The sequence below is a fragment of the Delphinus delphis genome, chromosome 7 (genome assembly GCF_949987515.2).
Source record: "Delphinus delphis chromosome 7, mDelDel1.2, whole genome shotgun sequence".
NCBI classification, from domain to species: domain Eukaryota; kingdom Metazoa; phylum Chordata; class Mammalia; order Artiodactyla; family Delphinidae; genus Delphinus; species Delphinus delphis.
In genome coordinates this window covers 76616130-76639008 of record NC_082689.1, presented here as the reverse complement: position 1 = coordinate 76639008, position 22879 = coordinate 76616130, and the positions used below count along the sequence as shown (strand labels likewise).

Sequence of the window (22879 nt, the reverse complement as noted above, 5' to 3'; positions counted from 1 at the left end):
GTGTGCTAGAACCTAAGATTTGAAGGAAGTAAGAGCAGGGAGCTCTGACCATATCAGTGGGCAGGGAAAACGGACTGGTCACTTGGTAAGAAATGAGATCAGAAAGGTCATAAGTAGAAGCACTCTTATCTGATGCAATTGGACTATAATTTCTTTAGTTAATCAAAATGTCATTAAATCAGGGAATCATATAATAGGTACATTAACATTTTGGTTTTGCCTTAAGAAAATGAGCTGTAATTTACATAGAGTGAAATGCACAGATCTTAAGTGTACAGTTCAATGAGTTTTGACAATTGTAAAATCCTGTGTAACCCATACTCCATCAGCAACTACATCTGTTAAATATATTTCTCATAATTAAATATAAAATATATTTGTAATGCTCAAATATTGAATATATTTAACGTTAAATACATTTTCAATTTAATATAAATATACTTTAAATACTGAATATATTTGCGATGCTCATCTTGTCTCCTGACCCCCTAAACATACACACTGAACATATACTGCTTCTAGAAGGATTGGGGAAGAGAATTCTCATTCTTTTTTTCTTGTTCTTTCTATGCTGTTCATGGTGATAGTATTACTATTGCTACTAATAATAACTAGTGTATATTGAACTCCTCCTATGTGTCAGGCACTGTTATAAGAGCTTTATGTGTATTAATTCATCAGATACTCAGAGTCTTATGAGGTAGCGTCTACTGTTCATATTTTGTGAATAGAAAAATGGAGGCATAGAATATCTAAGAAACTTGAATTAAGCCTTACAATTAGTGAGTGTGGGAACCCCGATTCAGATCATGGCATTGTAACTCTGCAATATATAGTCGTAGGTTTTATGCTTGGTTTCATCCTAATAGTCAAATTTATGAATATTTGAAATTTCCTTAGTTTAAATGCAAGTGAAGTATTTTTTTTCTTCTTTTCCACCATCTTTCCACATGAGGCATTCATTTAACATTATCATTGACTGCTTCTTTGTCTCTTAGTGTATCTTTCCTTGTGGCATGGGTTTTACGGTTTACAGTGGTTTTTATGGTGGACCCTGGTTTAGGCTGCAGATAGATTCCTCTGCCCAACTGAATTTTAAATCTTCATTCATGTGAAGATCAGACTTTCTGTCAATAAGACCTGTAACTAATTCATGGTATTTTTTCAAAGCTTACTCACTAGATTTATCAGTCCTTAAACCAAACTGCATAATTGTTCAGTCATCAGCTCTCAGAAGCTCCTGCCTAGCTATTTAAAACATTTAAAGTGCGTTGGGTCCCTGAAAGTTCTGGAAGTACTGCCCGCACTCTTCCATGAGCTTCATCCTTTGGCAGCCTCAAGTATAGCCTCATAAAACAGACTTAATAAATTTGCACCTATTATGCAGTTTTCTACAAAAGAAAATATTTGGCTACAGATAAAAATATGTCTGAAAGCAACTAGAGTAGATTCCCCGGGTAAGTGATAACTTCCTAATTAAAAACAAAAATTTCTTTCTTATTTTAAAAACATAGTTACCAAACTCCTAAGCTTTACTTACATCTTATTTTTTTATATTTGAAATACAATTTTTTATAGAATAGTAAAAATGGTGTATTTTTTTTGTTTGTTTGCGGTACGCGGACCTCTCACTGTCGTGGCCTCTCCCGTTGTGGAGCACAGGCTCCGGACGCGCAGGCTCAGCGGCCATGGCTCACGGGCCCAGCCGCTCCACGGCATGTGGGATCTTCCCGGACCGGGGCACGAACCCGCGTCCCCTGCATCGGCAGGCGGACTCTCAACCACTGCGCCACCAGGGAAGCCCAAAAATGGTGTATATTTTCAAACAAAAATTCTGTAATCTCTCAGAATTTCTGGCTAACACCATTATCTAGTGGGCAAGAAGAAAAGGAAAGGCAATATGACTAGCAAGATGGCACTTGAGGACTTCCCTGGTGGTGCAATGGTTAAGAATCCGCCTGCCAATGCAGGGGACACGGGTTTGAGCCCTTGTCCGGGAAGATTCCACATGCCGCAGAGCAACTAAGCCCGTGCACCACAACTACTGAGCCTGCGCTCTAGATTCCGCGAGCCACAGCTACTGAGCCCGCGAGCCACAATTACTGAGCCCACATGCCACAACTACTGAAGCCTGAGTGCCTAGAGCATGTGCTCTGCAACAAGAGAAGCCACTGCAATGAAAAGCCCGCGCACCGCAATGAAGAGTAGCCCCCGCTCACTGCAACTAGAGGAAGCCCACGCGCAGCAACGAAGACCCAACGCAGCCAAAAATAAATAAAAATAAATTAATTAATTAAAAAAATAAAAAGATGGCACTTGATAGCTTTCTAACTCCTGACGTTTTCTTATCTAGAGATATATTTTTAAAGAGGGGAATAACTGTGCTCAAAAGATTTTGAAACGATTAGAAAAGGGGTCGTATTTTTGGATAGAAGAGCCTGTAGTTTATGCAAAGTTAGTCATGCTCCACATTGATTTGGCAAGCCAGAGATATTGCAGAACTTGGATTTGGCTTGAGGAACAGAGTAGTGTTTGCAAATAAATAGGGACTTACTGGAATAAAAACATAATACAGATGCTGATTCTCTTAAATAAACCTGGGCCACCAACTGTGCTTATGTTGGTTAGTGTTACTTTGTATATTGTACCATCCTTCTGCTCAATCAGTTTCGTTCTTATGAAGAAGAGTATTGAAACAGTGTACGAGATTACTATTTTACAAGTACCAGCAGATAAAGAATGATAAAATTTAATATGTTTAGGTAGAGGTGTTTTCACAGTAGATAGAATTAAAAACTTGAAATATATAAGGAAAGATTGTTTCATAAATAAACAAAAATGTATACAGCAGCTTAGTTTTATCACATAAAATAGTAAAGTCAGAGTTTTCTCAATGTTAATATCTTGACATATAGATGTACCAGGGTATGAAATTAGAATAATTTGAATGATGCTTGAAGTGGCAATAAGATGTGATTTTCACTTTCTATTATGGCTAAAGTTTAAATTAAATTCTCAATAACCTCTACTGTTAGGCTCTTATTAAGAAATGACTTATCTTAGACATTTTAATATTAAGTGATTTCAGGTTTTCTATTATAATAATATTCTTTATATTTCTTTTAAAAAATGTTCTCATTCTTTATTTTGCTTAAGCCTTACAATTTTGTGAGATGGATGGGGAAGGAAATATAAGTAAAGAAAATGAAGCATAGAAAGGCAAAATGCCTACCTAAACTCAGAGCCAGGGATGGTTCTTTTTATGTCTTTTATTATAGATCTTTATGATAAAAAGAGCCTGTAATATATAGATCTTATATAATATATAGATTTTTATTATAGGATATTTTATTTTAAGGTATTCCTTCTAAATCTGGGAATGGCCATCTAGTTACCATCAGTGTTATATATGCATTTCCATAGGACTTTTTTCTACAACAAACTGAAGGCGCCTGTTCCATCTTAGGACCAAAAAAAGACAGAAAATTTAATAGCTTGAATTGTTTCAAATATCATATTCAGTGAAATATACATAAAGTAACAGGAAATATATATATGGGAATCCTTCCCTTGTCGTCAGGTTTAGAGGTTGAATTCCAGTGTTTAGTTATAATTTTTACAGAAAAATGAAGTTGAAACGAAATAAAATAATTAGTATACCATTTTTTCAAGAAAAATAACAAATAAACCTCAAATATCATGCATTCCTTAGATTTGTACATTTTGTATCTTTCTGTTTTAAATATATGTTGAATAAATGTAAATTTTATGTAGATATTGAAAGTAGAGTCTTTGTTATAATAATTCTTTAAATTGTCGCTTCATGTAAACTTTGTTACTAGTCTGGTTAGATTTGTAACAGGCAACAGCATTTGTGTTGCTTTATGATGCAAAGTCAGCTGCCATTAATTTAAAGAACTTCTGCCTCAGCAAATTGTACTTTGATGTTTTTATTTTGAGACAAGTGTTTGTGAAATAGTCCAAGTATCTTTGTATTTAATAGCTGTTCTCCTCAAATATCTGTCAAAACTGTTACTTATCTTATTCACATCAATAAATATATACTCCAGTTTCTATTATTTTAATGTATCAAATTATACGAGACTTTTATTTTGATATAGTTACTGTAGAGATAGAAATGAATTAACCAGGTAGTTATTGTTCTATGTAGTGTAAATAAAACAAATATGTGTATGGTATTGAATATCTCTCAATAATTGCACACATGTCTTTGTTATGCCTTTAGAATCCTTGCTCTGGTTATTTTAAGTCACTTTATATTAATGTATTATCCTCTGAAATTATTCTCTGATAATTTCTTTGAATGTGTACTGCCCATTCTCAAATGCACATTTGTAGTGGATACTTTCTATGCAGAGCAGATGGGCTTTTTAAGTCTAAATAACTGGTGACTTATTCCATGTAATTGCCCTTTTTGAGAATCTGAGAATTTTGTGTGTGTGTTTGTTTTATATCTTAACATTAATAACTATGTGTTCTGTAGGACAGTTTACAAGTGTTATCGTATTTGGTCCTCATAGCAAATCTTTAAGTTTGACATTATTATTTTCATTTTATAGATGAGAAAACTGAGGCTTAGAAAGTCTCCCCTACATAGGAAGTAAATAGGCCCAGGCCTATCTATGCATAAAGTCCAGCTCTTAGCCACTGCAATAGATAGTAGTCCAGGATGATTTCTAGTTCAGCAGTATTGGCTCCTTAAAAGTGCTGAATCCCAGTAAATTTAGAATTGCACTATTTTACAACCTGGTGCTTTACAGAATACCATGAAAGGACTTTAAGAAAAAGGCAATACAACTTGAAGAAATCAAGTAGTTGTCAAGGGCCCAGCAGAGTAGTGGCAGATCTAGGATTAGCTGTTAGAATTTTAGCCACCTGGCTTACTTACAAAACTTTCATTTATTTGGGCTTTTAATTCTGAACTTGAAGGCCAAGTGCCGATATATATGGGAGCATTAAATAAGTCATATATTTCATGTTATATCACATTTATGCAAAATAAACTTTTCAATAATTAATTTTTCTTCTTTTTTTTTTTAATACAGTGGGGTGCATCCTGCTTTTATCCTGGAGTTCACCCCTGTGGCTTGGATTTATCACAGTTGTATCTGTCTTCGATCTCTGTGTTAACTAGAAATCAAGGAAAGACATGAGGAGGTTTGTTTACTGCAAGGTGGTTCTAGCCACTTCACTGATGTGGGTTCTTGTTGATGTCTTCTTACTCCTGTACTTCAGTGAATGTAACAAATGTGATGACAAGAAGGAGAGGTCCCTGCTACCTGCCCTGAGGGGTAAGTGCTTATGAAGCAAATGTTTCTTTCATAGCGATGAAAATGGTGGTGACTCATGACAAAACATGAAAGCATTTGGGCAGAACTATTAATGTACATTTAACCATGGGAAAGCTACTTTATGTTTCTTGGCCTCAGGTATCTTGTCAGAAGAAATGAGTTAGCTAACCTCTAAGGTACCTTCTAATTCTAATAATTCCAATGTTTTGTGACTGTAGTGAACATTCAAATTGGACAGAATTTTAAATTTTGGCTTCCAGAAGTATAAGCCTTTAGAGTCCAAGCACATAACATAAAAGAGGAAAACTACTACAGTGAGATGGTGAGGATTGTAGCAAAATGAGACTACACATGACAGCCCTTAAAACTTCCAAAAGCAATAAAAAAAAAAAAGGCACAATGTATTTTTAACAAAACACATGTTGGTGGCCAGATTTAACCTGTGGGCTACCAGGTTGTTGCCCTATGTTAAAGGCAAAAGATAATTTCAAGTGTATTATAAAGTCACTTTAACTCAATATTCCCTATTTAGGAACCAGTTTCAATGACTAGATAAGAGTGAATGCTAAAGAAACATAATAATTTATATAAATGGTGATTTATTAAGTAAAGTCATAGAGATTCATTTCCTGAAGTTATTCCAAGTAATTTTCCTATGCTTTCTGTTGACTTAAATACCTATTAATTTACTTCTAAAATATTCCTAGTAAATGAGTGCTTCTAAAGTACTTAAGCATGCTTGAAATTAGTTTTATTCTCATTGAATTAAACATTAAAAAAAAATCTAGTTTACATTAATTCTCTACTTAGCAAAATGTTTCTTTATAAACATGACAAAAGGTAAACTTTGAGTTCCTGTTGATATGTTTGTACCTTTTGGAAAAGTGAATCTAAATTACTGACTTGAGATTTGCATTTATTTAATGAATGTAATCTGCTTTTAATGTTACAGATATTTTTGAGGTTATTTATTAATCAAACTATGCTAATAAAATGAATTTCATTGATATTATCAGTTGTGTGAAGTTTAGGGAAACAGAGAAAAGCATTTCCAAAAATTAATTTTTGTTGAAAGAGTTTGTTGGACATCTTTAGTTTGCTTTGCAATAATTCTCTGGTCCAATTGGAGAAATTCTGATTATCTTCCTCTTTTCAAAATGAGTCTAATTCTCTCACTACATTTTTTGACTAATACAAAGAATTGAGAGAAAGTACTTTGGAACTGACAGAACCTAGACCCATATAGGTAGTTTATATACATTTTTTATGCCTTTAATTAGAATTATTCAAAGAGGAGAACTTTATGAGTCCATGAGTTTTCGATAATTGAATATGGGGATTAATTTGCTGATCTTTGGTTAGGATCCCAGAATAAATCAGCCTTTTTTGGTTTTTTGTTAGAACCAGTTGAGCTGCTGCTTGGCTGAAAGTGGAAATGTGTTTTGATGGATCACATCAGTTTAGAATGTTCACTTTGTCATTTGTTGAATGGAGACTTCTAGATTGGTCACAAAAAATGTTATAATCTGATTCAGCAAAACTATGACAGCCTTTTCTGGAAGTACCAAAAAAGCAGTTTTGCTGATTTAATGCTAAGTTTCAAATCTCAAAAAGTAAAATTTAATGATGCAAGGCAAAAATAGTAATTTTTCCATGTACTTAAAATGTAAAATTAAACAATACTCTCTTTATTTTTAAGACTTATTTAATGTTATACAGTAATATTTGTCTTGAAAAAATGAAAATTAGGCTTTATGGTTTTTAATTTCATCTTCTACTGTTACTTATTATTTCAGAATATTACTTTATTTAGGAATTTGTGCCATGTATTTCAAATAATATTTTATTTACAGGTAGGTGATGTTGTGCAAAGTGCACTTGACTGAAATTTTCATGTTCTAGATATGTTAAAAACAGGCTTTTTTGACAAAAAATTTGATCTTTCCAGACCTTTGTGTCTCCATTATTAAAACAAAGGGCTTGGACTAGGGCTTTTCTAAGATCCCTTCTAGTTCTAAATTTTAAACAACTTGTAAATACCCAATATTAGCATACACTCTGAATTAATTTTTGAGATATGTTCATTCATTCACCAAATCATCAATTATTTGTTAAGTGCCTCTCAAGTTAACAAGTTGTGCATCTTAAACTTAACAAAGTTGCATGTGAATTATATCTCAATTTAAAAAAAAAGAAGAACATAGTCTAGTAATGGTCAAAGAAAAAAATCCCAAGCATCAGGACCTCTGGCTTCATAGGTGGTATAACAAGATTACCCCACAGTTAAAAGCCCAGCTTTGTTGACCGGCCTGACCCTCACCTCCTCCACCTTGAATTAGTTGTGTGACTTTTGGCAAATTCCTTAACAAAACCTTGGTGATCAAGACTGTAGTAATTGGCACAAAGGGTAGACAAACTGCACAGTGCAACAGAATAGAGACCCTAGAAGTACACACACACAAGTTTGGACCATTCAGTATATGACTGAGGAAGCACTACAGATCAATGTGGGAAAGAAGAGCTCTTTCAATAAATATAGCTGAAAATAAAATGGTAATCTGGGTGGAAAACAGATGAAGCTGGATGCTTAACTCATGTCATAAACCAAGATATACTTTGGAAATATTAATGTCACAAGAAAACTTAACTTTTAGCAGAAAAAAAATAGGCATTTATAAGACCATGAATTAAGGAACAATTCTAAAACACTATACAAAATCATTGACCATAAAAGAAAATATTGATAAATTTGACTATATTAAAATTGAGAAAGTTGATTCACTTAAATATACCTTAGAAAAGGTAAAAAGGGAAGTTACAAACTGTAGAAGATGTTCAAAGAACATGTAACTGAGAGGTTATTGTCAGGTATATATAAATAACTCCCGTTATTAGTATGAGAAGCCCACATAGGCCAACAGGAAAAAATGGGCAATAAACATGAATAGATACTCCTTGGAAAAGGAAACAAATATAACAAAACAAAAAAAGAACCTTATGAAAAAATATTTAACATTAATTGTGATGAGGGAAATGCAGACCAAGACTATAATGATGTATTTATATTCATTCAATTGGCAAAAATTAAAAAGGCTGATAATACCAGTTGTTAGAGGTGATGCACCTCCACATTTTTATAGTAACTTCAGATAACGGTTTGGCATCATCTCTGAAATCTAAAAAATTCATGGATGACTCAGCACTCCTAGTGATATAAGTTTTTCCATATAAACAAATATTTCATAGTGCTACTGTTCATAAAAATGAAAGCTGAAAATAATCCATAGGTCAGTCAAAGGAAAAGCTGATGTATGAATAGTGATATAAAATGAAAGAGAATAGTATATTTTAGTCAAATGAATGAACTACAGCAACCTGTACCAGTATGAATTAATCCTCATGATACAATAGTAAGTACAGAAGTTTATTGATATCTTTCAGAGATGATATATGGCATGGTACAATTTGAAAAGCTAAAACTAACTAAAAATTTAAAATATACGCTTTAGGACTCTACAGAGATATGACAAGACTTTTTATGAAGCAATAAAGCTAATTATGAACATAGGATTTAGGATGTCGTTTGTCATGTGCAGGGGGCAACAGTAATGTGGAGCGTTACTAGGGTCCTAGGTTTGTTTTGGATGTGGGTTTGATGTATCTGTTACATAATACAGATAACTAAGCGAGTGAATAAGAGCCACTGAATGGATTTGAAAAAAATGGGAAGCCACTGAAGAGGTTTAAAAGACAGCAGACATGATCACCTCTGTGTTGTGGAGAGATCACATGTGGAGACTAGATTGGGGAAGAGCCATCTCTTCACGGAGGCAGGGTAGGAAGTTGTGGTAGCCTTTCGTGAATTCTGTGTGGGAGGTGAGGGCTGCTTAGAGCAGAGCAGTGCCAGTGAGTTGTGAGAGAAGTGGGTATAATGAAGAGGTATTTGAGATATTGGGAGCTTGCTTGACTGGCTCTGGCGGGTGGAGGAGATGGAAGTGCCGAGGACAGATCTCAGGTTTCTTGCAGGGCATTATTTGATCCAGTTTCCTGAGAGCGGAGATGGAGGAGGAGACGTTTTGAGGGTGGATATTGAGTTTATTTTGGACATGTTGAGTTTGAGACACATGTTGGGCAACTGAATGGAACTGTTCAGTAGGAAGTTGACTACATTATTAAACTCTAAGTATCAAACTTAAAAGCCATCATTATTCTTTCTAAAACGGATTACATTCTTCTCTTCCTTATTAAATGGAGTATATGGGATATAATTAAATCTTTCCTTCTGAGTCAGCATTATCATTTCGCACATCAATTATTGAACGATGCTGTAAAAAATGATTATTTTAGGGACTTTCATGGGAGCACAAAGACTTGTTCCAATATTAGATACAGACCCATGAATCCTTTTCCTTTTCCTATTTTCTAGAGGATTGCTTTTGGGTAACATAAGTTCTTGTCAGGGGAGCATATTAACTCTTTTATGCCACTCTGGGGCCACTTAGAGCTAAAATGCACCGAAGGATATTTTTTTTTTTTTTTTTGCGGTACGCGGGCCTCTCACTGCTGTGGCCTCTCCCGTTGCGGAGCACGGGCTCCGGACGCGCAGGCTCAGCGGCCATGGCTCACGGGCCCAGCTGCTCCGTGGCATGTGGGATCTTCCCGGACTGATGCAGGCGGACTCTCAACCACTGCGCAACCAGGAAAGCCTGCACCGAAGGATATTTCTAACTCCTAACTGGTATGGAGTACTAAGTGGTGCTGCTCCCAAGTTGGAAGAGTTAGAATAGCTATTTGAGAGAACAGGTATTTAAAAAGACCGGTGTTGCTGCAGTGCACCACAAACGCTTTGGGGAAATCTGAGGTCATGTGGCCAGTCTGCATGAGCACCATGCATAATGAGTCCTCCTCCACCACCTCCACCCAGGGCCGCACGTCCTCAGGCAAGTTAATTTGTCTCTCTGGGCCTCAGTCACCATCTGTAAAACAAAATGGATATGAGTCATGGTTTTAAGTCACGCTCATCTCCAAATGAAGAATTATGTTTCTAGCTATTTTTTTCAATAAAACTATGGAAAATGAACTATTTTCGTATCTGGCTTTTGGTCAGTCCATAGACAATGTGTAGTCTGCTATGAGAACTGGTGATGTGGAAGTGACATGGGGAGAGGTCTGCTTAGAAACCCCAGAAGAGCCTTCTCATCATCACAGAAGACAAAAGGGATCTAAAGTTATGATATTCGAGAAGGGAAGGAACCTGCACTTCTTTAACTGATCTTGAATCTTGAACATATTACACATACTTGGGAAATGAAATAAAATTTACCTTCAAGAAAAGGGGAGGGAGAGGAATATCTAAGAAAGAGTTGTTGCTTGTATATAGACAAAGATAAGTACATTAGCCAATGATAACAAAAATAATTATAAGCTATGATTGCTCTAAATTATTTACACATGTTAACTTAATTTTCACAAAAAATATGTGAAGTAGACATTCTTCTTCTTTTACATATAAGGAAACTGAGGCAGAGCGAGCATATGGGGAATCACTTCTGTGTTTCTCTTTTACTCACACACGCAATACTTCTAACACCAGATGTGTGGACTTTTCCCCCACACCAAGCAATTCTCTGCGACGTCAGCTGAGTGTCCTACAATTCTGACACTGCCTATCTGGAGTAAGCATCAGACCCCAGAAGTTAAGGGCTCAGTCCCACAAGGATGCCCCCACTTCATACACGGATCGCCGGTCCCAGGTTGTCACCAGTACTTCTGATCAACCTGCTATAACTTGGCGCTTCCTTGAACACTTCTTGAGTTTGATAATTTGCCAGAATGCCTCACGGAACTCAGGGTAACATTTATTTACATTTACCAGTTTATTATAAAGGATATAATAAAGGATATGTGTGAACAACCAGATGAAGAGTTACATAGGTTGAGGTCCAGAAAGGTCACAAGTACAGGAGCTTCTGTGCCCATGGAGTTGGGGATATGACCCTCCTGTCATGTAGATGTGTTGACCAACCCAAAAATTCTCTGAACCCTATACTTTTGGGATTTTTATGGAGGTTTCATCATATAGATATGATCGATTGCCAAGTCAGTCTCCAGCCCTTCTCCCATTCCTGGAGGATGGGAGGTAGAGCTGAATATTCCAAGCATCTAATCATGGCTTGGTCTTTCTGGTGACCAGCCCCATCCAGGAGCTATCCAGGAGCCCACCCAGAGTCACCTCATTAAAACAAAAGATGCTCCTATTAGATGCTCTAATCCCAGGAAATTCCAAGGGATGTAGGAGCTCCGTGTCAGGAACCAGGGTCATGGACCAAACATTAGAACAAAAGATGCTTCTGGTGCTCTTATAACGTAGGACATTGTAAGGGTTAGAGTAGCGCTGTGCCAGGAGCTGGATCCAGAGACCAGTACCTCCTATGATTTCACGGTGTGGTTAAGAGGGAGTGCCAGAATTTTAACAACCAATGGAACAGGAGTTGGGTATTACAATGCAAGTTCAGTAAAGGGCTTTGTTATCACTTAATGCCAGTTTGCATTGGAGTTTAAGTGCCATGCTTTCATTCAAATACCAGTATGGAGTACACAGTCTGAAAATGTGAATTGACTGGATTGTCTTCATTCTCAGAGACACTAGAGAGACTCAGCCAAAACTCCCTGTCTAGTAGGATGTATAAATCCCAGTCAGGAAAATATTTCCTAGGGACCATTCTGGTTTCAGATCATTTATAAAACAGTAAGTATCACCTTATCTGGTATTTTAAGGTTTTGCAAAGTTACTTTCATCCACTTGTATCCCTTAAGACCTCTTCACTGCTGCTCTGAATTGGGGGAAATCAAGAAGATGAGTGGAATTGTTGACTGGAATCTCGATGCCATACCTCCATGTTTCCCTTGATCCTGCCTGGGACACTCCCTGCTTTCCTCTCATAAATCTGGGGACACAGGTAGCCTTGCAGGATCTTAGTTTCCCAGCCAGGGATCGAACCTAGGCCCTGGCAGGGAAAGAGCAGAGTCCTAATCACTGGACTGCCAGGGAATTCCCTCTTTTGTTTCTTTCTAAATGATCTTCTCATAACATTAACGCCTAGCCATGTACTTATTTATTAAACAGTAAATGTTTATTGATTTTGTTTGATTAATCTTTAGTGCTTCAGGGGAGAGTTCCTGTGACTAGGTGTGAGAGGAAACCGAAAACTTGTGAATTAAAGTGTTAAAACTAACACCACATTTGGGACTTCCCTGGTGGTGCAGTGGTTAAGAATCCGCCTGCCAACTCAGGGGACACGGGTTTGAGCCCTTGTCTGTGAAGATCCCACATGCCGCGGAGCAAATAAGCCCGTGCACCACAGTTACTGACCCTGCACTCTAGAGCCCGCGAGCCACAACTACTGAGCCTGCGTGCCACAACTACTGGAGCCCACGTGCCTAAAGCCTGTGCTCCACAACAAGAGAAACCACTGCAATGAGAAGCCCACGCACCGCAATGAAGAGTAGCCCCCGCACACCGCAACTAGAGAAAGCCCATGCACAGCAATGAAGACCCAACACAGCCATTAAATTAATTCATTAATTAATTAATTAATTAAAAAGGAAAAGAACCCTAATGCCACATTTTTCTTGTTTTTTAAAAATATGGCTTTACCTTTTGGGGGGAGGGTAGAAGAGTGTGATTGGTTAAAATGCACTGTCAGTATTGGAATTGCCCCACAGAAATTATGATGACCACTGGAACTTTCAGGTGATAATATTTATAGTCATACAAAAAGTGGGATATATGGACAGTCACCTTGGATTAAAGGCATATATGTCCCAGATAATTTTCGATCAAGTTTATAAATAGTTTTCAAAAGTTAATAGACTTTATAAAATTTTGACTTTTGATTTTGCTTTTGCCTTTCATAGTTTTATTTACAATTCACTCTGAGCCCTTCTCCAGTCCACATGGACATAGCAATGTCAGGAAGAAAAATAAATTGTAATAATGAATAATTATGAGGTTTACTGTGCCAAGTGCTTTATAGATACACTGTTTCGATTAGTTCTCACAGTGGCATTGAGGGTAGGTACTATTATTATTCTTATTTACATATAAGAAACTGAGATCTGAAAAGGTTAATTAACTTCCCCAAGGTTTCAAAACTAAGAAGAGGGAAGAAAGGGCTCACAGCCTGGTTTGTCAGACTTTTGAGCCCACACTTTGAACCACAGTGTTATGCCGTGTCCCTGACTCAGGTGCCTAGACTAATTTAAGGCAAAATAATCATAACATTTATATAGTATTTATAAAATATTTACGCATATAGGAATATTTCTGGAGGACAAAGAAGGAGGTGGCCACCGACCTTGGGTAAAAAAATGTCATATTTAATTAGGAGAATAGTACTCTGGCAGGCTTACCTGTCTGAAAGGTAGGCTTTCAGACTTTAGCAATTTTACATTTATTGAGTTTCTACAGTATACTAATTAATTTAGGTTGCAATTTTCCTCAGCAGTTTCCTTTGGGGCCAAGCCTCTGAAGTCTTACAAAGAATGATTAAAAGTTCTGAACAGTAGGGAAGCACTGTTTTTCCCCAAAACTTTAATAAAAATGATTGATACAATTTTTGCATCCATTTATTCAATGGTACTGGGCTAGGTAATATGAAATATCCAAAGTTTAATCAAATAGAACATCTGTCTTCAGGAATCATACAGTCTACTGGAGACGTGACATGTACATTACAAGATAGAAAGTGGTGGCTGCTATAAGAGAGATACCAAGTAAACTGCTGTGAGAGGCCCTGACATACATAAATTATGTGGACATTGGAAAACTGGGAGGAAGCAAGTACCAGGAGGGAATAAATTATCAGAGGAAAGCTATTGGCTTTCCCAAAATGAGGATGTAAGAAATCAGTGAATCGGTTGATTGGGGCAGAGTCAGACTCAAAGGGGATTTCTAGATTTTAGGTTAAAAGTTAGGATAAAGACAGATTTTAAAGGACTTTGAGTACTGGGGAAATGAATTTTTAACTTTGTTCTTTAGGAAATGGGGAACCATTGAAGGTTTCTGGAAAAGAAAAGATGTGTTTATTGTCAGATAAAGTTTGGAAGGGTAATGCAGTGCTGTTTATTAAATATGCAAGAGAGTAGCACTAATACATTTTTATCTTTATTCAGATAGAGACTCAGATGCTCAAGTTTTATTTATTAATTAAAACCACTTGAATTAGATGGTAACTAAATGGAATATTAATTCATTTAAATTCTTTGCTCTGTAAATTAACTGGTAGAACAAGAAAGTTTTCTGTTTCGTAAAATCAAGTTTAGATAGTGTATAAAAAAGTAACTATTCAAAATCTTTACTTATTTAGTATGAAGTAAAATGAGACAATCCATTCAACAAACATTTGAGTGCTTGATTTTGTCAGAGCTGGGGTTAGAAAAATAAAGAATCACTCTTATTTTCACGTTTAGAGGGGGAGAAAGGAATTCAGAATTGTATGAATAAAATGTCAGCATATCAATGCTGTGCTGTCAGGAGGGGTGAGAATATATGAAATAAAGAGAAAAAACATCAATAAGCCAACATCTGCCTTTTGAGGACAAGATCTAATTGTCAATTCCATAAAGACTAGAGTAGACTGAGCAGAGAATGGAGGACAAAACGTATTACCAAATAGTCCACCAGTAAAATGGAAATGGACAAATTTTATCTCTGCCCACTGGAAATCATGGTCACTAAAGGGCTGTGTTGCAGCAGAGACAGCTACTCATCCTGGGTGCTCAATTAATAATTGTTGAATGAATGCACAAGCAGCGTGGCACTTTCTGAGTGTTCTCATGATAATAGAGTATCCGGTATAGGTGGATGATTAAGCAACTTGAAATAACTCAATTATCATGGCAAACATATTTTTGTTGTTGTTACTGTTTACACACATAGTCCAAACCTTTTCTTTTACTTTTTATTGGCTTATGTAGTTTGATTTACAGCCCCAGCTGGCAAATGTATAGCCAAGGGACTCTCTTTTTTTCCTTCAGAATGTGTCTTGCATTGCACTGTTATACACAGTCACTGTGATGCAGGGTGTCTAAGAACACTGCATATTGACACATGGTAGTGCTGTCATTGAAGAGAGCTCTGATGGAGCAGAGCAGGCAGATCAGGTAGGATGTGTGGAATGAACTAATACATAGAAGACCCAGAGGAACATTTATGAAAGTTCGACTGAGGAATATTGAAAAAGATGTAAGTGTGTGGTAGATTTTATTCATCTGTAAAAAGAAGATGGGAAAATGGAGATGATGGAAAATGAATAAAAGAAAGTAATACTGGACAGGTTTAAAAGTGAAAAAAATCCAATAAAAAAGGAAAATTACCGAGAATAAAGTGATGGAGCTGTAGAACAGGACCCATGGTTAGTCAATAAGTAAGGTTCAATGTCAATATAACTTTGGGAATGATTGAGGATAGTAGCTAGGTAAGAAATATTATTTTAAAATAAATTTTATTGAGGTATAACATAATGCTCCCTTTTAAGTGTGCAATTTGATGAGTTTGACAAGTGAATCCCAGGGTTCAACCTCACAAGGATGACACCCCTAAAATGTTCCCACACATCCCAAGCAGGAAATCCCTCCACTCTAGCCCCAGACAACCACTGATAGGTCTTTTGTGACTATTTGTTAGTTTTGCCTATTCTAGAAAATCTGACGATGACTATGAATTCTTGTGTGTCTGGTTATTTTTGCTCAGCATATGGGTTTTGAGATTAATCTATGGTGTTGAGTGTATCAGAGGTTCTATTGCTGAGCAGTATTCTGTTGTATGTATATATTACAATTTGTTTATCCTTTCACCTGTTGATGGACATTTACATTCTTTCCATGGCTGTTATGAATAAAGTTGCTACATTTGTACACAAATCTTTGTTTACATATGTGGACATATGTTTTTACAACTCTTGGGTAAATATCAAGGAGTGGTAGTGCTCAGTCATATGCTAAATGTATTTTAATTTTGTAAGATACTGCCAGTCTGTTTTCCCAAGTTGTTAGACTTTGCTATTCCCATCAGCAACATAGGAGAGATTTAGTTACTCACATCCTAGCCAACACTTCCTAGTCAGTGTTTGTAATTTGAACCATTTTTGTGAGTTTGTAATGATATATCATGGTGGTTTTAATTTGTGTGTCATGATAACTAGTGATATTGATTTTTTTTTCATTTTTTGGGGGGCCAGTTTTCTTTTATGAAGTGTTTGTCAGGTTCTTTGGGCTATTTTGTAATTGGGTTGTTTATGGCTTGCCTTTTAAAATTTTTTAAAAGGTATCTTTCAAAGAGCAGAGATTTTTTATCTTGATGAAGTCCAGTGTATCTTTTTTTCTTCTTTTGTTGTTCTTTTGGTATCCTATTTAAGAAATCTCTGCCTACGCCGAGGCCACTCTGTATTTCTTCTAGAAGATTTATGGTTGTAGTTTATAAGATTTGAGTTAATTTCTGTGTATGATGTGAAGAGAGTCAAGGTTATATTTTTCCAAAATAAAAACTCAGCTATTCCAGAAACATTTGTTCCTTGAAGATAGGAAAGGAATGGATTTTAGAAATAAGAACAACACTTCATTGTAATATTTCTCAGTATGCATCTATAAGTTTTTCTATTGCTTATATGTATGACTTAGTTATAAATATTTGAGTTTATTTTCTAGAATTCATTGCATATTATACAGAATTGATGTAAAATTTGTTATATAACTTGAAAAGTATCCAACTGTTACTAACCAAATCTTCTTTAGATATTTTAACTTGAAGGCAAATGAAAAATCTAATCTATTATATTAACATAAAAAAGTACTATTTATTTCTCTGATAATAAAATTAATAAATAATTATTGTAGTAAAATATAAAATACAAATAAAGAGAAGAAAAATAATGTGGAATGCCATCCAGAAATTTCCACATACTAAAATAAAATTTAATATTTAAACTTTTTTTGATCAATATAGCATGAGCATTTTGTCCTGCATGAAATAGCTTTCAAAACATAGTTTTAATGGGTAATATTTTATCATATGTATTTATCATAACTTCCATAATTAACTACCTTTCATTAATTTTCATGTGTATTGCTCCTAATTTTTTTACCACTAAATAATGTTATGAACATTTTTAGGAAGTTGTTTTTAAACAGTTTTAAACATATTGCTGATTATATTCTTAGGCTATATTCTTGGTTATGGGATTTATTTTTTAAAGGTGTACATATTTTTAAAAGTTTCTTGATAGACATTTTTAATGACTTCCTGGAAAGGCCACTAATATTCACATCTCATTATCAATATATGAGAATACTTATCTCACCATGTTATTTGTAATTTAATTTAAAACACATTTGCTAATTAGAGTACTTTCTAATCACAATTTTAAAAATCATTTTTATGTTTTATTGTACTTACATTTTTATGTTTTATTGTATTTACATTAAAATTTTACTATTAAATACTGAACTTAAATATATGCTGTCCTCATGTTCAGAGTTTTGAAATGTAAAGATAAACGGACGAAGGCTTAAAAGATGTGATATATTAGACATTGTAGAATATATTAAGCAATTACAGAATCTGGGTGTTGGTAAAATTCTGCTTCTAACTATGACACATTTGGTGGTACCAGTAAACTCCATAGGGAAAGGAAGATAAATATAAAACTTTGGGCTGTAATTGGAGGAAAGACCTGTTCAGGACTAAACTGAGAGGTTCTTGTCTTCACAAATTCTTTGAGTTTTTCTGTTTTTAATTTTTTTCACATTGAATGATTTGATCTGTATGTATTTTATTTTTGTGTAATAATGAGGGTGTATTTTTTTCAATAATTACTTGTGATGTCTTTCCTCTCATTACTGATTTGTAATGTTAAAATTGGCATGTAGAAAATCTTTGTATCTAGCAAGGTCTTTATATGATCTATTTATTTGATTCCATTGATTCCTTTCCATATGACTAAAAGTGATATGATTTTAAATCGTATTCCAGAGTTAAACTGTTTTAATTATTTAGCTTTATATTATCTGATGAAACACTTGACAAGTTGTAAACTGCAGTAGTCAGGAAAATGAGTACATTATAGTTCTAATCTCGGCTTTGCTACTTTTAGGGTATCTCCCTCTCCCTGTAGCACTGTGCCTTGATCTATAAAATGAGAGGCTTGGAGCAGACCTACTCTTCTCTGTATCTAAACTTTATGATTTTTTTTCATGATAAATGAATGGAAAGTATTGTGTTATCATTGAATCTCACCATATTTCTAAATAGCATCAGGCTGTGGAAATGTGTTAGAATATTCATCTAAAAATTATATTTGGCATTACTAGAACCAGTATCCTTAATCTGTTTTGTTTCATACTTTTTGGAAGTACTTTCACATGAGTTTTCTTATAGGTCTGTCTCACTGATTCTATTTTGTTGGTATAATGAGTGGGGATATTGGATATAAAATAGTATAGTGGCAAGAACACCCGTCCTGTGGTTGGAAGATCTGGACTTTATCATGGCTCTGGCCTTAACTAGAAGCCTTATCCAAACAGAATCTCACTTCCTCCATCTTTTGAGGATTAAATAGATGCACTAAAAAAATGCTTTAGGAATCATACAAAACTCTACAAAAAGAAATTAGTGCAAAAGACCCCTAATTTACCTGAAGTTAATAGTTCTCAAAACAAAATCTTATTCCTTTAAATAAAAATACTTTACAAATATTGTTATTATTAAAAATCCCTTAGGACTTCCCTGGTGGAGCAGTGGTTAAGAATCTGCCTGCCAATGCAGGGGACATGGGTTCAATCCCTGGTGCAGGGAGATCCCACATGCTGTGGAGCAACTAAGCCCACGTGCCACAGCTACTGAAGCCAGCATGCCCTAAAGCCCATGCTTCGCAACAAGAGAAGCCACCGCAATGAGAAACCTGGGCACCACAACGGAGAGTAGCCTCCACTCTCTGGAACTAGACAAAGCCCGTACACAGCAACGGAGACCCAACGCAACCAAAAAAAAAAAAAAAAATGCTTTAAATATAATACATGATTCCCTCTTTGGAAGATTAATTCTTCTTTCAAGTTACAGTAACACAATCTTTATTTAAAAAATGTTTTTTCAATGTAGAAAAATATAAGAAAGGATATAAATATACCTATAAGCAAACCACATATAGATTATTATAATTAAAGTTTTGGTTTTTTCTTTATATTTCTAAGAGGGATCCTACTTTATTTCATTTTTATATTCTGCTTAAGCCTTTGAATTTATATTTTGGACATTTTCCTGCATCATCAAATATTCCTTAAAACAATTTTACTGGCTGTGCAATATTGTATCTCATACATCATAATTTGTTTCCCTCTAGCTTTTAAAGGGAGGATAAAAAGTATCAAAAGTCTTTATTAGTTCCTCACTTATAACTGTCTTCATTATTTGCTGCTGTGTAGTATGTTTCGATTGTAGTTTTGTCTTTTTCTTTAGTGTAATTGATGAGTTGTAATTTATTTCATTATTAATGTACCCATTTGGGGCATGCCTAATTTACTCATTATTACATGAGATATAAACTGGATCTCAAAAGATAGATTCCTGGAGGTGAGAAATTGTTGTTGAGGAGATTGGCACTCCTATAGAATTAGAAGTTTTGTGTGCATAATTAATAACATCTTTACCATCATTAGAGCTACTGCTTATTGTCTACTGTATGCCAAGCCTTCCACTCAACCATGTGCTGTATCATTTAGTCTTCAGACACCTTCATGAAGAAGTTAAGAGAAAATTATCTTAATAGAATTTTGTGAACTCACTGTTTTGAATTATTGCTTTTAAATATAAACTACTCCAATCAGTTTCTTTCCACTATGACTTCAGCAAAAAGACTTTTTATGAAGACAACTTACCTCCTCCCTCTTACTAAATCCAATGGCCAATTCTCAACTCGTATCTTACTTGACTATGAATAACATCCGAAACAACCTTAATCATTCCTATCACCTTGTAATACTTTTGTTACTTGTCTTAGAGGGTATCACACTCTCCTGATTTTCTACCTCATTGACTCTCCTTCTCAATCTCCTGTGCAGGTTTCCTCCCTTCATGTCACCTTTTAATGTTGAGGTAGCTCAGAAAATGGGATTGGATTTATCTGTTCTTTATCTATACTCACTTCTTTAGTGATCTCATCCAATCTGATCTCTTTGCTTTATATGCCATCTTATAATTTTACAACTTGAAAATTGATAAATCCAGCTCCCACCTTTATCTTCATTTTTAGATATTTACAACCAAGGCTTACTAGATATATTCTTTTGGATTCTGAGACCTCTCAAACTTACTGTGTTTGAAATTGAATTATGAATCTTCCACCAAAGACTTCCCTACTTGCAGTCCTCTCTACCTCAGTTTTTAGCAGTTTTGGCACTCCAGTTGCTTAAGCCAAAAATCTTAGTCATTCTTAACTCTTCTCCTTCTCTCACATTTTATATTAGCACATCCTATTTATTCTTCCTGCAGAATATATTCAGAATTCAAGCACTTCTCACCAGTTCATTGGCCTCCCTGTTTCTACCCTTGCTCACCTATAATCTGTTCTCAACAGTTAAGTCAGATAATGCCTTGCCTCTGCTCAAACCACTTCGTTGTCTGTCACTCACTCAGCTGGAAGCATCAATGATTATTTTCCTTTTTCATATAAGTTTATAACATTAATAAAAATTTGTGCCTTGATATATATGCTAATTTTATATAAATTGGTAGAATATTTCATAACTGCTTTAATAGGTTGAATAATGTCTGAAAAAAATTCATGTTCACCTGGAACCTTAGAATGTTACCTTGTTTGGAAATAGGGTCTTTGCAGACGTAAGTAGTTAAGATGAGAGTTACTGCCTTAGGGTGGACCCTGAAGGCAATGAATCATGTCCTTCACAGAAAGAGTAGACAGAGAGAGAGACAGAGGAAGAAAAACATCATGTGTAAATGGAGGCAGAGATTGGAGTTCTGCTGCCACAAGCCAAGAAATGCATTTCAAAAGCTGGAAGAGTCAAGGAAGGCTTCTTCCCTAGAGCTTTTGAAAGGCTCATGGCCCTGCTGACAACCTGACTTTGAACTTCTAGCCTCCAGAACTGTGAGAGAATAAATCTCTGTTGTCTCAAGCCACCAGGCTTGTGGTAATTTGTTAATGGCAACCCTAGAAAATGAATACAACCACTAAGAACCATTTTAAAAATGTTCCATAGTCTTGAAAGCATAGAAAGAGTGAAGACATGGCTTGTCCCAAATCACAAAGTAGCTCAGTCAGGATACTGACAGTGATATTAAGAAGTCTTCATCTCTGGTTCAAGTACTATCGCAAATACAATTCTCCATCTTTCTAACTTTAATATAAAGATAAAAATAAAATACTTTAGAGTTATGTAGGAATACATATTTCAGAAAGTCACCTCTGCTAGAAAAAATAGTTAAGAAATATTGAGACTATATGAACTTTTACCAACTTATATAAGCAGATTACTGGAGTGATTGTCTTATTTCATAATTTGAAGTTCTCATTTCTCATGACAAAAGGAGCTACAATGAATTGGAAGCTATGTCATAATATGTGCATGTAACTCTTTACAGTAGGTATGCAGAGTAAATCTCACAAGCATGGATCACTCAGGGTTATCTATAAAGTGACCTATTGATAAAATTTATATTATATAGCATTTAGAATTGATACGCATGACAAAGAGCAAATGAAAAGTGGTTACTGGTTCATATACTTTTTTTTTTCTAACAGAGAAATGAAGATCCAAGGAAGTTATATCAACTATCAAACTTAGACAAGTAGTAGAGGCCAAGGTAAACCTACTGAGTCTTGAGGATTCCAACCTAGAACCCTACTTAAAAATTATAGTGACCATGAAAGGACCTGTACAATTGGCAGTCTTGCTTTTGGCCTCATGAGTTTTACAATGTCTCTTCCAGAAATGCATCACGATCATTATATTTTTCCCAGTGTCATTAAAAGTTACTTATGTTTACCAAGAATTACACACAAAATCCACTAATGCATTATTTTGGATGTACTTTGGTGGAATATATTTTATAGCTCAGTTACTAGCAATTCGCTGAAGATTTCTGCAATCCCAAGTTTAAGGTTATCTGTTTCTCCTCTCAGTTCACATAGTACTTTATCTAAACTTCTTCCATCATAATCTCTTTTTTTTCAGGCTATTTATGTGCATTTTGTTGTTGTTGGTATTGTTCTTACTAAGGGCACTTCGTATTCGGGGATTAAGATCCATTTCTGACTCAGGAAATAATCTGAGTGTCTTTCATAGAGCAAGTACAGAACCAACATTTGGTGAATGAATAAACTTTTTTCTGCTTTGGATCCTTTTCTACTTTCACTTTTATTTTTACTGTGGTTCTTTGAAGATCTTTCAGTTATCTGTGCTATTCACATGCCCACAAAGTGGAATGAAATGGGCATGACCATGTACAGATGACCTTGTCTTATTACTTGACATAAAATGTTTGCTAGAACCTGTTG

The 22879-nt window shown here is 35.2% G+C and overlaps 1 protein-coding gene across 4 annotated transcripts in view; it reads left to right on the top strand.

Moving 5' to 3' along the window:
• GALNT13 (polypeptide N-acetylgalactosaminyltransferase 13) overlaps positions 1-22879 on the top strand; it is a 557828-nt gene that overhangs the window by 60262 nt on the left and 474687 nt on the right. For 3 of the 4 annotated variants that reach the window (XM_060016781.1, XM_060016780.1, XM_060016782.1), the window contains exon 3: positions 5067-5312. In XM_060016781.1, the coding sequence (XP_059872764.1) occupies positions 5171-5312 (142 nt within the window). In that variant the 5' untranslated portion in view covers positions 5067-5170. Of the gene's footprint in view, positions 1-4802; positions 5313-22879 lie in introns of those variants that run through there. The other variant, XM_060016784.1, reaches the window with a different exon arrangement.